The 16,433-nt window shown below is 42.7% G+C and overlaps 1 protein-coding gene across 3 annotated transcripts in view; it reads right to left on the bottom strand.

Annotated features, from left to right (window-relative positions):
• Nucleotides 1-1,003: 1,003 nt before the first annotated feature.
• PHLPP2 (PH domain and leucine rich repeat protein phosphatase 2) overlaps nt 1,004-16,433 on the bottom strand; it is a 75,301-nt gene continuing 59,871 nt past the window's right edge. For all 3 annotated transcript variants that reach the window (XM_032324375.1, XM_032324377.1, XM_032324376.1), the window contains 6 exons: nt 12,866-13,028; nt 12,520-12,650; nt 11,784-11,894; nt 10,789-10,983; nt 8,667-8,898; nt 1,004-5,884 (listed from right to left, as the gene is read on the bottom strand). In XM_032324375.1, the coding sequence (XP_032180266.1) occupies nt 4,730-5,884; nt 8,667-8,898; nt 10,789-10,983; nt 11,784-11,894; nt 12,520-12,650; nt 12,866-13,028 (1,987 nt within the window). In that variant the 3' untranslated portion in view covers nt 1,004-4,729. The remainder of the gene's footprint in view (nt 5,885-8,666; nt 8,899-10,788; nt 10,984-11,783; nt 11,895-12,519; nt 12,651-12,865; nt 13,029-16,433) is intronic.

Below are 16,433 nucleotides of genomic sequence, written 5' to 3'. Positions count from 1 at the left end.
AGGGAGGGGAGAGTCTCAGAGAGCCGAGGCACTAGAGCATACAGATGGTGGCCCTGAGCCCTGCCCGTTGAAGGTGCTCAATGAACAGCTGACACACCAGGGTTTTAAAATGTTCATTCTGGGGCGCCTGGGTGGCTCAGTGGGTTAAGCCGCTGCCTTCGGCTCGGGTCATGATCTCAGGGTCCTGGGATCGAGTCCCGCATCGGGCTCTCTGCTCAGCAGGGAGCCTGCTTCCCTCTCTCTCTCTCTGCCTGCCTCTCCGACTACTTGTGATTTCTGTCTGTCAAATAAATAAATAAAATCTTTTAAAAAAGTGTTCATTCTGCCAGATGAGGAGGAAACCTGCAAAATGACTTCAACTTGCTTTTATTAGAGAAACGTAATTTTGCTTGGAAGTCCAGAGATTATGGAGGACAACCAGTGGGAGGGAGGGTGGTGAGGAGATAATTTAGAGGCTGAACTGGATTTTAAGTATTTTGTGAGTCAAAGCGCACTCCTACAGCTAAGGTTCTGACACCAAACCCTCACCTTAGGACAAACGCAACGGCTAGGTTATCCAACCGGCCCTTCTGTGTCATCACCAGCTCTGTGATTTGGGAGCTATCAGTTACCGATTCTTCTAGTCAGCTAACAGCCCACATGCAAATAAGGACTGTTTCTGGTCTTTGGGATTTATTTAAACATATAAGTCAAGTCAGAATATGTTTCTTAACATAAAAAAATCTTTATTGCTGTTTCAGCTTAAGAGGTGAGCGAAAATATTTATTCTTGCCTTAACTCATTGCTCCATAGTGTCACGGAATGTGGTTTCATTTGTTATCTTCCTCTAAAGCAGTAAATAAATAAATAAATACATGGGGGGGGGCAAGAAAAATCCTAAAGATGCTTTTGGTTAAGAAACTAATTCTATATACAAGTTAGAGAAAATTACAGTTTCATGCCAAAATAAAGTATTTATAAAATAACAGGTATTCCATTTTAAAACAAAGCCATGAAAAAGATATTCCATTTTATTTTATTTATTATTACTGTTATTGTTATTTTTTACAAACAATAGATTTGCTGCAACATGCTCTGGCTCATATTATTGAATTAAAAAATTTAACACATTTCAAAAATATCAAAAATACACTATAATGAGTCTTAGGACTACAATACAACAAATGATTGCACAAAACCATAAGATATGAACTCACTGTCTGGATGACATCCACTGGCAACAGTGAGAGAAAACCCTAGAGCATCTGGGAGAAGTGCGTGAAATTCAGAATACAAGGAGCTTCTGTGTGACTGAATGATCACCAAATGAAGGAAATAGCAGGATTTATTGTAGCTGCTTTTCTCAATCTAGGAAGTGCTTGCCCAACTCCGGGGCAAAAGACACTAACTGGAGAGAAAGATGAACTCGCCTCCATGACTGGGGGAGTCTGAAAAGGCCCCGCCCGGAGGGAAGTAAAAAGTGACGCGACACAGTTCTCTAGTGATGCTGCAGGCATCACTGAATGGCTTGGAGGCTAATTATTTAATAATTGGTACATTTATCGGTAACAGCCAAATGCTCCCTTATGGAGGTCTCTTCATTAATAATTATTGAGTAGATAGAGAAGGTGAGCCTGTGGCTTCCAAGTACCTGCTTTTGCTGAAGGTCTACGTGGGAAGAAGAGCAACGTTTGAGATTCAGTAGATACGCCTAACCAGCTCTGTCTCCCGGAAAATAGCACTCGCTACAAACAACTGTAATAGCACCCAGTGATTACCAAGCTCTTGTGTTGGCTCTTCCGTACACCAAGGAATGAATTCATCAGCTTATTGCACACAGACACTCTACAGTAGTATAATAACGCCCTCACTTGCATGAGTAGTGCCAACTCAATGACTCTACAGTAGACTCGTAATGACATAGTGGCATTCAAATGTTCAAAAAATGAATTTCCAACCCATTAGGATAAAAATAAGAATACCATGGCTGCCAAGACTCATGGATTTTTCTTTCTTCCACGGGACTCCTGAACTGCTCCCAGAAGCAGGAGTGATACCCTTTCACAAATCCTCTTACAGTTCTCTATTAAATGGGAGGTACACACAGAGACCTGAGAATCACCCAGAGGCCAGAATCTCCGGGCTAGAGATCAGTGGTACTCTGCCCACCTGGGGAAAACATCCTCTGGGTAAAGTCCTGGGCAGTAGATTACATTCACCTGGAGACAGATTCCTGGATTTCACCATGTGACAACCTAATCAGATCACACGACGATAAATGACCTCATAGGTCAAGAATTCTGTAATCAATTTTTGGTAACGGACTATGGCCTTCTTACCCTCTATTTTAATACAGAGCAATTATAGAGGGAAATGAATGAAAGGAAGTCACAGAAAAGAGTAGTTTGGTACTAATGATATGAAAGCCTGTATGAAAGGTTTTCAATGCAACCTAGTGTTTCCTGAAAATGAATCTACCATGTAAAAAGAACATATGAAATTTTAGAGTTCTTCTGATGAAAAAGTAAATACATTTACTTTGGGTAAAGTCATTTCAGAACTGGGTTTCATGGTGGTTCCAATAAGTAGGGTGGGAAACAAAGATAAGAAAAGGGTTCACAGAGATAAAGAACTATTTTTAAGAAGCTATACTATGAAAGTGGTATATTCCCAAAGTAACTTTCTTCTGCAGAGAGACAGCATCAGTGTTTTATAACTCAAAGATTCTGCTGTCCGGGTAGCAAGACGTTTCACGTCACCCATCACTATTATTTTGGGCTTTTTCTTCATTTTCATTTCTCCTTCATCTCCCCCCGCACCATTTCCCCATATAAAAATAGGGCAGCAACACACAATTCATTCCCCCTTTTCTAATAGCATCTAAACTTTGCATGAATTTTCCCTACATCAAATTAAGACCTGAGTTCTGAAACTTTTTAGTAGCTGACCAGTAGTTTGATACAGAGAAGTCAAGTTTTTCTGACAATATGGGGACTAAAACTCGGATTCTTGAGGGGTTGAATTTCAGAAAGCCACTGGCGTGGTATGGAACCCCCCAAGAGTGAACCCCACTCTCTCACATACACACACACACACACACACGGATGTGGGGCCTCTGAGAAGATGAGGACACATAACCATTTGTGGACAGGTCATCTGGTTTTCTACTATTGCTTTAACAAAAACTTCAAAAACTCCCTCAAAGATATAAATAGATGGACAACCAGATCTATATATATCTCAACCCTATCTTTAACATTTTGTTTCTCATAAAGCAAATTCATGGTTCCGCACTATTATCTTTTTAATTGTTAAAGTATTCTAAAAATTCAAAGCACATTCCCCATCGGGTGAAATCAAGCAATGTCAAAATTTTATAGGAATAAGTAGGAATTAGTTTCCTAAGTAAGTCTTCTAATGGAAAAGGCAATAGAACAGAAATATGGAAGGAACTGCTATTTGCTAGGGTTATGTGGAATGTGCAAAAATACAGTAAACCAGGTTTTCTGTAAGCTTAGGATTTTTCTAATTAAGTCCTCCTTCCTCCTCCTATTAATTGAGCCTCGTACTCCGAAACCACGTGAGGTGGACAAGCAGTTTTCAGAAGCGTACTCTGTTCAACATTAAAGATGTGAACTCATTTCTGACACTTTAGGAAACAATCCCTCTGCTCTAGAGTGAGAGAGGGACCATGTCTAACCCATGAGCTCCGTCCACCCGTCTGCTCTCATTCAGCCTCAGTCTGTGTAGAGTCAGCTGCTACACTCAAGGTTACCTGGAGGCAAGCAGCATCGGCCTTGGCCCTACATGTGAGGAGGCTGGCTGCCAACTCCATCACACGTCGTGGGAAGAGGCCAGTCCCCAAATACTTCTCTTGTGATCTCCTGGGCAATTCCTGGCAGGTGTCAACACGTGTCAAGGAATTAGATCTCTTTTTCTGACTGACGGGGAAGCAGCCTTAATTCTCTTTCCTTCCCGATCTTCATCCCCGAAGATCCTACTCCCCCAAGTTTCCCAGGAGCTTTCCCAGCCTGCCCTCCAACAGTTCGAAGACTGCCCAGGGCCCTTCCTGGTACCCTCACAGAATGCTCCAACACCTGATGATCATTCTGTCTACAGACAAAGGTGCCGGGCTGCCTCTAAGAAGATTGGCTCGAGTGCAGATTCAAAAATAAAAAGTTCACAGTCAATGAAAAGTGCTCTCATTACATTACATACATAAATTATCGGTTTGATTGGTTCTACATTTCCAATAAACATCATTTCGAAAGGCTGTATTCTCGTAGAGAAGAATGAAAAGCCATGTGACTAGTCACATCACATCCCATCAGTTAGGCTGAGATATAAGGTGATTTCTCTGTCACAGAGATCCATCAGCAGCAATTAGTAAAGAGAATCAATCTTCAGTTATTTCCTCCACAGAAAAAGTCCCTTTCCTGCCCAGGCAGGCAAATTCTCAAATTATCCTAGGAGAGAAAGGGTTAATGGCAGGTGGTAGGACTGATACAGAACCACATTGGCTTTCTTCCCAGTAACTCTGGGAATTCCAATGCAGGTTAAATGTGAAACTTAACACTGATGGTGTTTATTAGCTTATCCCGGAGCAGGACCCTGATAGCTCTTACCACGTTTGGCTCCAAGTTCTACCCCCTCGGCTACGATTTAGGAAAGCAAAAGCACCATGCCTCCGGTAGGATCCCTACCCTGACACGGCGCAGCCTTGCCCAAAGCTCCGGCTCCCGGGGGAGGGTTACAGGGCCGTGTCAAACTCCTCCGGGAGCTCGGTCCGATCCTCTTCGTGGGGCTCAGGCTCGGGTCTGCTTTCCTGGTGTTGCTTCATTTGCTCTTTGACTTCTTCCTCCAGGTCACGAGGTACAACAAACTGATCCTCCGGCTCCAGCTGAGTCGGAGCAGCGAAGTAGCCAGTCTTCTTCTTGGGTGCTTCTGTGGCCACTTCAATGAGGTTCAGGCTATCTTCTAGGGGCACGATAGAGCCATTCGAGAGTTTCTTTCCATACAGACAGGAAGTGGAGGGGGACTTCTGTAACTCCATCCTGTCCTTGCTCCCTGGCACAAGTATGCCACTATTCACACTGTTCTGTCTTCGGATCCCAAAAAACGATCCTCTAGCATGTTCCTCAGGACACGGGGTAGGAGAATTCTCTCTCAGAGTGGGAGAGTTCTCGAGATCCCTTCCCCGACAGCAGTGGATATCTACTTCGACTTCTACTTTGCTGCCATTTGTTATGACACCTTCGACAGGCTGGTCGTCATCACTGTCCAGGCCATTGTCAGACTGGTTACTTGAGAAAGTCGCACAAGAAGGCTGGCGCTGAAAGAGCGCGGAGGTGGGTGTTGGGTGGAGGCTGCAGCGCCTCTCCGGCCTTGGAAGCAAGCCAGCATCCAGCCCGACAGTGTTGTGTTCGTCAGAAGCGGTGGACCCCACCTCGCTGCTCACCTCTGAGGTGGACATCTCGCTGCCGAACTCAGAGGCAATGCCACTGCTGGAGGAAGGAGTGGTTGGCTTGGGGGGGTCCTTGAGGACAGTGGTTGAAGCAAATCCCACAGGACCTGGGAGAGTGAGCCCATTCATTTCACATGTGCACCCTTCCTCTCCAATGTTCAAATAAACCACCATTGCCCCCACATTGTCCTGACAACCATAGCTCTGGGCTAACGTGCACAACTTCTTGGCAGCTGCTAATGGGTCCTGTACATGGCGTACTGCGTCGACAGCTTCTGTGTATGACAGGTGTTCCCATAATGCTTTGTTTCCCAGAATCAGCAACTCATCTTGAATGGTAAGTGGAGTGGCAGATATGTGGGGTTTAGGGAGGATCCAAGGGTAGAGGTATGTACAGCCCAGCATCCGGGTACAGCAGGTTACCCCGTTCACTTTGTTGTCCTAGGAGACAAGCAGAATGCAAAATTCTGAGTAACAAGCAACGACGATACACAATTTCTTATCTTTCTAGATCACAATGCCTAGTGCTCTACAGTAAAAGAGAACAGACAGGTATGGTTTTTCCTCAGATCTCTATAATTTAAGTGGACTTACAAAAATGAATGTACAGAATTCTTAAAGGACAAAGTATCATGTGATTATTATACCAAATAGTTCACAGGACTGGAGTTAAAACCAATTAAAATTAAGTGGCGAAAAATTTAGCACCTCCATCTCAAAAGATACTGGCTCTCATAGAAGTACAGGCCTCAGCATGTCCTTAAACAGAGAAACATCTGTCAGGAAAACAATAAGCAGGGCTGGTATTAACCCTCCATCACCAGTATCCTCACAGAGGTGGGTCACTAAAAATGGTTTCACATTAAAGACACAGCTGGGACAGAAAAGATTGAGTTAGATATTAAACAGCTAGGAGAATCTTTGTAGTGCAAGCATTAAATGACCTCTAAAGCTATTTAGCCTAGAAAAGTCAAGTCTGAATTCCATGGCATAATTTACCTCATCTGTAAGGGCTATACCCGGAATGAATAGCAGCAGATCAAGTCACAATGGATAGAATTCTAAACTTAGAGGAAAAAGAATAATCCTCTTTTGCTGGTTGGGAATGGTCATCTGCCAAATACTTTGTACTGATTTATTTTTAAGATAAAATCAAACAAAACCTCTAAAAAGTCATCAATATATTTGTTTCAGAGCTGTGGTCATTCTCTGGGTAAAAATCTTGGCTGTCTCATTTACCAGAATCTGTCACAAACTCTACATTTTATTTTCCTCATCTGTAAAATGGAAATAAAAGCACTTCTTTCATGGGGATTATTGTGAAAAGTAAATAAAACAAGAGTCAAGTGCTTAGCAAACAATAAATGCCTGTGGTTTAAAAATAATTCCTGCCTGCCTCTGGCGCCCCAAGAAAAACCAAAACATTATCTAAATCCTGGGAAAAGAGATTATTCAAACACAAAGTTATCTTTTATCTTTCCTTTGTTTTGACTGAAAGACCTTCCTGAGACTAATGCCTTGGTCTACCAGAATCTCCTTAATATCAACGCACACTGTAATGGCCATTTTTATGTTTTTGTGTTCCTCGGGTGGAATCTCCTCTGGGTAATCCTTACACAGAATTCTGACAGAACAGACAGCCCAGAAATGGACCCACACAAATATGGTCCGTTGATCGCTGCCGAAGGAGTAAAGGCACTTCAATGGAGAAAGGACTTTCTGGTCAATGAATACGGCCACAACAGCTGGGCATCCGCATGCAAAAAGCAGAAAGGACTCTAGACACTGAGCTTACATCTGTCATAGAAATTAACTAAAACCAGACCCACCTAGATTAAAACATGAAACTTCTAGAAGATAACACAGAAGAAAATCTAGGTGACCTTGAGTTTGGCAATGAATTTGTAAACACCAGAAGCATGAACCCATGGAAGAAAAAAAGGTAAGTAGGACTTCATTCTCAACTAAAAACTTCTTGGGATGTGCCTGGTTGGCTCAGTCAGTAGAGCATTTGACTCTTGACCTTAGGGTCATGAGTTCAAGCTCCACATTGGGTGTGGAGCCTACTTAAGAAAAAAATTTTTTAAAATTAAAAAAAATTCGTACTAAAACTTCTGCTTTTGCAAACACCACCATTAAAAGAGTGAAAAGAGGGGGCGCCTGGGTGGCTCAGTGGGTTAAGCCGCTGCCTTCGGCTCAGGTCATGATCTCAGGGTCCTGGGATCGAGCCCCGCATCGGGCTCTCTGCTCAGCGGGGAGCCTGCTTCCTCCTCTCTCTCTGCCTGCCTCTCTACTTGTGATCTCTCTCTGTCAAATAAATGAGTAAAATCTTTTAAAAAAAAAAAAAAAAGAGTGAAAAGAGGAGCGCCTGGGTGGCTCAGTGGGAAAGCCTCTGCCTTCACTCAGGTGATGATCTCAGGGTCCTGCGATGGAGCCCTACATTGGGCTCTGCTCAGCGGGGAGCCTGCTTTCTCCTCTCTCTCTGCCTGCTGCTCTGCCTACTTGTGATCTCTGCCTATGTCAAGTAAATTAAAAAAAAAAAAAAAAAGACTGAAAAGACAGACACAGACTGGGAGAAAGTATGTGCAAAACACATGCTGATAAGGACTTGTACCCCAAAATACACAAAGAACTCTCAAAACTTAACAACAAAGAAACAATTAAAAATGGGCAAAGCATCTGAGCAGAATTCCACTTTTGCAGTAAACAGTGTTCTCATGCAATTACTAAAGTCTCTTTGAAAGCAAAAATGTGATGCTAATTACTAGAAAAGGAGACAACTATAAAACAGTAGAGATACTGATGCTTCATTATTAAAAAGCAAAACCAAACCACCCAGAGCACACTAAGCTGGACACAATATAAACAGTAAAAATATCTTAAGACTTTGCACTTCAGAACAGTGATGTCAAACCGCAGAATTTTTTCTTCTTCTATTTGGAATAACAAACCAGAGGAGTTGGAAATTAACCAAGGGAGACATCTGCATTCAGTTTATGTGCTAGCTATCAGCTGAAGGATCACAAATTAGGATTTTTCATTTCTAATTTGCCTTTTCTTTTTGTTAGTCATTAACTATTCATTAGATCTTCTAGTACTATTATCTGGATTGGATACAATTTACCAGACTTGATGGGAAGAAAATGGACCTTCACTGCCTGTATGCAGAACAGCGTTCAGTAGATTTGGGAAGCAGAAGCAACTGGTAGAGAGTGAGATTCACCTCTGTTATGATGGCTTTCTGGTCCTTCACCCTTTGAGCCTCCTCCGGGTCCTGCTCCAGGCTGAAGACTTTCGAGAGGGGCACTGGCTTCCCACTGCGGCACAGGACCGCTTGGCACGTGCCAACGTTGGCTACAGTCAGGCTGAAACTACTTGTTGGGTCGGCAGTGTCGGGGCGGATGTAACAAAGGAGAGCGGAGGAGCCCAGCTTCTGGCCAGCCATTCCCAATTTCCTATTGAGGAGAAAAAAAAAAAAAAGAATGAAAGAAAATGAAGTTGTCAAAGTAAGAAGCAGTCCTTTGTGTCCACGTGTTCCACGTTTCTCTGCCGCATGACTAAGAGCCAGCTGCCCGGTGTTCACCTGAAGGCAGACTCTTAGCTACAGGACACAACTTCCACGCACAGCTGACTGAGAAAAGAGATTTTACAAACAGGTTGAGGGTGGGGGAGCTGGTGAAGCTACATCTTTGTCTACAGCTTCTGCTTGTGTCTGGTCATAGACTGTTTTTTCATTCGGTCACTTTTTTTTCCCCCCCAAAGATTTTATGTATTTATTTGACAGAGAGAAATCACAAGTAGATGGAGAGGCAGGCAGAGAGAGAGAGGGAAGCAGGCTCCCTGCTGAGCAGAGAGCCCGATGCGGGACTCGATCCCAGGACCCTGAGATCATGACCTGAGCCGAAGGCAGCGGCTTAACCCACTGAGCCACCCAGGCGCCCCTCATTCGGTCACTTTCAACTTCAGCCCATCAGAAGTCACCTGGCGGCGGGCTCATTAGAACAGATGACTGGGCTCCCGCCCCAGAGTTTCTGATGCAGTGGGCAAGGGGCTGGCCCAGTAATCTGCTGTTTTAACAAGTTCCTAGTGGTGCTGAGGGTGCTGCTCCTAGCACACCACTTTGAGAACCACTCACTTAGGCTGTGAGGTCCTCCAAAGAAGGACCACAACACTCTCCCTCCGCTATGTCCTGTACACATGGCATCCATCCCCTCGCACCATCCCCTGGCACACGATGCTAAGCACAGAGCAGATACTTTGAGAAAGATCCAGTTGCAAACTCCAGCTTTGCCATTTGCTCACTACAGATCCATAGCAAGATATTTCTCTGAGAAATTTTTCTGAGCAAATACCCATTTCTTTGGCTTGTTTGGAAAGTTAAAGATATGGTAGGAGAAAGATAGACTGGTCTTCTGCCTGGCTCTTGGGGGTGCTTCATAAACCGAGTTCTCTTTCCCAAACTCTTTCTTTTGCCAAGTTCCTAGCTCAAGTCCATTACTGAAAAATAAACTCCTTTCCCAACATCTTTGCTTTGTGTTATAATGAGAGGTAATACCAGCTTGGGCTCCAGGCTATTCCGTCTCAACCTGGATGATACAAGGTTATAACCTTTCATTTGTGCACGGCCTTTCCACAGCCCACCTAATGTACATGAGGCTATATTAGCTACTAAGAGATTTTCAATAGTTTGGTTATATAGTTTTTGCCCTTAAGTGGCTGATTAACTGGTAAATCCCCAATAAGAAGTATTCTAAACACACAAATCTGATCAGTGCTTATTAACTTTTTGTAGGTCACTACAAAAAGAAAAAAAAGTCTGTGAAGAATCTTACAAAAGCTTACACACCACCCAATGTATAAATGCACTTATACACAATCAATCTTCTACACACGATTTCTGGATTTTCCAGATCCTCAGCAGCCTCTGGGTTCAACAGGGAAAACAAATGGCTCCCCAGGCTCTTCAAAGGACCAATGTCCTCAGGCTCCTGGGTGGCTCAGTCAGAAAAGCATCAGCCTCAGGTCAGGTTGTGATCTCACAGCCCAGGGATGGAACCCCACGTTGTGTGTGGCTCCACACTCAGGAGGGAGTCTGCTTCTTCATCTCTCTCTGCCCCTCCCCATGCTCGTACTCTTTCTCTCAAATAAAAAAATCTCTAAATAAATAAATAAAGGACCAAAGGCCCCACATTTCTCCACGCTGGTCCAGAGAACAGTCGTAGCAGAAGGATCAAAGTGAGATCTTGATCCTGTACCTATAAATTTAGACCCTGCCCTTCTGGCTTAGTGAGATTTACATTCCAAAAGTAGAACCGAGTTAGGGATTATTCAACCCACCTGCTTACCTGTGAGATACCAAGAAGGTGTTAGCCATGAACACCGTGTCATTTGTTGACTGCTGCACTTCTTCCAAAAGCACGTCCGCCATGGTACACTGGAGCAGGCGAGGGAGCTCCTCGTTCCGGTCCCCGTCAAACATGCCGTATACCGCGCCCACCCCCTCTGCAAAGTTATCCACAGCCAGGGCAGAGACACACAGCCTGTAATACAAACAGGAGAAAAACAACCATCAAAGCAAGTTATGGTAAAAAGGAATCTTCTCCAGGTAGCCTTCTTTGAAAAGTATGAACTGCGGGTGGAAAAAACAGTAGCAAATTCTAATCTACATGTGAAAAAAGTATGAGGTAATTAGTAGCACCTGAAAGAGCTGATGTCCTAAGAAATGGGGGAATTCAGCCACACTCATGGGCAGTACATACTCGCTTTGCGGTGCTGCCAAAGGCTGGGAAGAGTCAACGTTTTCCTTTAGTAGTGATTAAGAACCAGTGTGGTCAACATCCTTCAGCCAGAGACCCCCAGGAGCACAACTACAGCGGAGCAAACTAGGCTTCTTACACCTCACAGCAAGGGACAATGCCCACCACGGAACTCTGGGGTGAACAGATAAGGGCGTACTAGAAAAAAGCCACAAGAGGGTTTGGGCTTTCGTTGGGTCATTTTGGGAAAGGGCTGATGAAGTGAACCAAGATTAGGTGCTGTCGGAAAGTGGGGTCGTTCTACGGCTGGGTATCTCAGTGAATCTGATCTATACGGAAAGATTAGCGTGAGGAGAAAGTAGCAATCACCGTTTTAGCCGTGAGAGGGGATGTTTAGTATTTTGTGGACTGTGCGTTCATCTTGGTTTTGTCTCACTGCACCGTGCTCTCAGAGGGATCTTCTCTCCTGCTGGCATTCTAGGATGTGTTTATGTCCCACAGGAATCAACTTGGCCCAGCTTTCAGCCCCAGATCAGATGTCAGGGGCTGCCTTTTTAATTTTTCCCCATGGCCAAGATACTCACTTATTTCTCTGCCCTGCCATCTCAGCCAGTCCATGGCTCCAGAAGGTTGATGTAAGTGTAGCATCAGTGGTTGGCAAAGGTTTCTGGTCAATTTTCAAGGTGGTGATATGGCTGTGGAAAGTGCACGAAGGGAAGATGAGACCACACAGGCGTCTGTGTTTCACAAAAACTATCCCCAAAGAACACGTGTTTTTATAAAATCATTTGCTGACAGACAAGACTCATCTCCAGAGAGAACGAGGAAAGTAGTGTGCTGACCCACGGGCTAAGGAGGAGGAGAAAGAAAAAGGGTTGGAAGAAGATATAGGGGCCAAATTTTGTGGCAATTGGTACTGTTCATTTCAATGAAAAACCAAGCACATCCAAAGATTTCCAAGCCTTAGCCAACTGTCTACTTAAATATTCTGATACAATGAAGGCTTGGTACAATGAGTGAGGTTGCATCACCTCTTAGATGATGTAATGCAGTGTAATCCAAACCTAAAATGTCTATGTACAGATATTCAGCGTGTGGCTGAGCAGTACCCATGACGCTGAATTCCGATATAAATGGGCTGTCTACTGGATAGAATATCTATGCATAACTGAATTAAGTAAAAGAACAGAGGGGCTCTATGGCCTAATTCATTTTATTTCCTTTAATGAATCAAGATCCCTACAGACCTCTACAGGAGATCACCGGCATGGCTGACGGAATTAAAAGCACATGTGGATTCAGTTTCAAAATTTTTCCTACCTAAATGTGTCCAGCGTCTTGTGTTCCAGAACCAGATTTGTATTTCCAGTCAGGTCAAGGTCTTGTAAAGTAGCAGGCAGAGCCTCGGGAATCAGGATTTCTGTCAAGTCATTGCAACTTAGGTCTACAAACTGAGAGGAAAATGGGGAAATCAAGAGAAAATACATCACAGACAGTGAATTCTTAGATCCCTAAAAGTCCCCTACCATACCCTCAAAGGAAATAATTTCTTCCCAGGAATCGATTAAATTTGTTGTGATCCCAAACTGCCACTTTCTTCTCCTCTACGAGAAGAGAGTGACCTGCCGTTTCCCCAGCAGGACACCGCTCCGTCACAGAAAAGTACCTGGATCTGAGGCAACTGCAGTATCTCTGGGAAAATACTGATGTTGTTGGAGTGCGCCACAAGGGTGTGAAGCCTTTTGCAGTTGGCTATGGTCGTGGGAATGGTTTTAAGCTTGTTGCCACTTAGGTTAAGTTCTTCCAACTGCTCCAATTTATTTAGTTTGCTGAAAAAGAAACAACCACATAGCACACTGCATTCACAGGGGGCAGCCACCAAGCCAGTGTGACGGCGGCGGCCTGGTCCGCTGCCAGAGAGCTGCTCAGAATGAAACAGCCAGACGCCAGCAAAGGGTGACTGCTCCCCAGATCTCAGCCTCATCTGTCTCTCACTGGGTTCCAAGGCCGGAAGCTTCCCTTGCTTCTCTTACAGCTCTTGGATCTGGTGGGTATGAACATCTTTCTGTTATCTGACTTATAGGGAAGAGGCTGAATCCGCGCTGGCCTGTGGTGAGTGGATTACCATGGGACTAGCTTGGCTTTTGCTAACTAGCTGCAAAATACCACACAATCTAATGTCAGCGGGCATCCTCAGCAATGAAATGAACAAGTTGTACTAAATCATCGCTAAGATTCCTTTCAGGGCTAAGTCTCTACAGCTAGCTGTGCGTCACATAATCCACCTTCAGTAGACATCTCAGGAGGGCTTGCTCTGCACGCCCCAACGTGCCAGGGACTATGATGTGAGTGACTCACTGTTCTGCGGGCCTAAACAAAGCTTTTACACAGCAAGCAAAGTATCTTCAGACAGCCTAACATCTTTACCTAAATTATTACAAACTGTTCTGTTTATAATTAATTAAAAAATTATAAAAATAAAGTCCTATAATGTGAAGAGGAAGTTTATAAAATAAATAAAACAATAATACCACCAATCTGAAATTACTATTTCTGCTAAATGAGATGCATATGCAGAATTTTCATTTGCATATTTGTTTTACATAAAATTTATCTCCTGCCCTTTCCATGTATCATAAATAATTTCTATTGCTAGAAAATTCATAGATACTTTCGAATAAGTTCAGTAAATTCAAATTGTTTTCTTTCCTACTATAATAGTAATACATACTCATTGAAAAAAAACTGAAAAGTAGAGATAAACAGAAAAAAAATCTTTTAATCCTAGTACCAGAGATAATCTCTCGTAACAGTCTGGTGGAGGGTATTCTTTCTTGTCTTTTTTAATGCAGTAAACTATATTTTTCAAAGTAAAAAATGTTATATATGTTTAATAATTTGTTTTTTTTTAACTTAACAATTTAACATTTTAAAATTAACAAATTAACATTTTAAAAATGTTCTCCTGTCCAAATCTCATGCTTTACTTTTATACTACTCCCTGCTTAGATCTAATTTGTAAATAATAATGTAGCATTCCTATTTCAGCCAGCCTCTTACTGGGCACCCAGAGCTACATTAGATTCTGAAAAAGCAGTCCAAAAGAAACAGAAGATTTGGACTACGCCTGTGTAATTAAACACTGCTCAGGAGATGACTTGTTAGTGGGTTTATGATTCAGTATAGAACATTTTCTTTAACATACTGCTCCTAAATTCCATTTAGTTTTATTATCTGTATTCAGAATACTCTAATTTTGTGTAATCTCCTATTACTTTTTATCTTCTAACCTATTTTCGTAATCTTTGAGGTATTTTAAGTTCTGTATCAGTCTGCTTTTAATGCGTCCAATAAGAATGTCATCAAATTAAGAGGAATTCATCAGCTTCAGAGCATTCCATCCGCTATCTCCCAAAAGCTTCAAAAAACCAGTATGACTTGTCAATGGTCTGTTGTTTCCACTTTACAGGAATGTATCTGAGGCCAATGGAATTAATCTGATAGGATTTCAAGAGACCTCTCACATGCTGAAATTAAGATTCTGCCTTCACTTTTTTTTTTTAAGATTTTATTTGAGAGAGAGAGAACCAGACTCCCTGCTCAGGGGACGTAAGGCTTGATCCTAGGACCCCAAGATCATGACCGAGCTGAAGGAAGATGCTCAACCGACTGAGCCACCCAGGTGCCCCAAGATTCTGCCTTCACTTAAAAAGCCATTGTTCAAATTCTTTTAGGAAGCCATCAAGTTCATCCTGTTTGTCTTTTATAAGCTGCAAATACCTCATTTCATAAACATTCACAAAAACTATGATCTCTATGAGTTTTTTGAAGTTTATCACATTTCTCTCTCTCTTTTTATTTTTTTAAAGATTTTATTTGTTTATTTGACAGACAGAGATCCAAGTAGGCAGAGAGGCAGGCAGAGAGAGAAAAGGAAGCAGGCTCCCCACTGAGCAGAGAACCCGATGCGGGGCTCGATCCCAGGACCCCGAGATCATGACCTGAGCTGAAGGCAGAGGCATTAACCCACTGAGCCACCCAGGCGCCCCTCTCTCTCTCTTTTTAAAAAGGATTTTATTTATTTATTTGACAGAGACACAGCGAGAGAGGGAACACAAGCAGGGGGAGTGGGAGAGGGAAATGCTCCCTGCTTGGTAGGGAGCCCAGTGTGGGGCTCAATCCTAGGACCCTGGGATCATTACCCGAGCTGAAGGCAGACCATTAATGACTGAGCCACCCAGGCACCCCAAGTTTATCACATTTCTAAGAAAAATCTATAAAATAAAATTAGAGTATCAAAATAAATAGTTTGGTTTTCAAATTATATCAAACATAATTTCAAATTACAGCAAACATAATTTTATATGATACATATAATTTCATTCAAATCAAACATCATTTCCCTATTGGCTTCATTTTTGAAAACATAATTTTGGGGGCACCTGGGTGTTTCAATGGGTTGAGCCTCTGCCTTTGGCCTGGGTCATGATCTCAGGGTCCTGGGATTGAGCCCCACGTCAGGCTTTCTGCTCAGAGGGGAGCCTGCTTCCCCCTCTCTCTCTGCCTGCCTCTCTGCCTACTTGTGATCTCTCTGTCAAATAAATAAACTCTTAAAAAAAAAAAAAAAAGAAAACATCATTTCTTTAATGACGACTTTCATGGTATAGATTCTTCTGGCATCAAATTTTCCAAAATCTTTTAATCAAATATACTTTGGAAAATATTGATTTCTCTACTGATACTGTTTAAAACTTTAACAGCATTAAACAGCTCTGTTATGTTTCCTTGTGGGTAGAGTCTGGCTAACTACTATTCATCTCTTCCTCCTGGAGGGCAACGCCATGCCCAGGCACCGTCCAGTGCAGCAAGCTACCTGTGTGTAATCTTGACATCCCGCATTTGTTACACTGTACTGCAAGTGCCCATTACTTGTCTGTGTCCCCAGCTTGACAGTAAGTTACTGTAATGATGACAGAGACTGTTACCTAACCACTGTTTCCCAGTACTTATGGAGAACTTGACATAAAGTAGATATACTATATATAATATACATATAATATATTATATATATATAAAGAATAAATTAATGGACTCAACAATATATTATAAAACAGAGCTGACAAGGGAAAAGAAAACATTGTTTTCAGAATATATTTCTTAGGCCAATACTTTTAAAGGTTGAAAATTCTGAGACCATTATTAAGTACTTAGAACAAAGAATTAAATACATTTTA

This window comes from Mustela erminea, chromosome 19 (assembly GCF_009829155.1).
Source record: "Mustela erminea isolate mMusErm1 chromosome 19, mMusErm1.Pri, whole genome shotgun sequence".
NCBI classification, from domain to species: Eukaryota; Metazoa; Chordata; class Mammalia; order Carnivora; family Mustelidae; genus Mustela; species Mustela erminea.
Note: the sequence above shows the minus strand (reverse complement) of the source record. Positions and strands in the feature narration are given on the sequence as shown.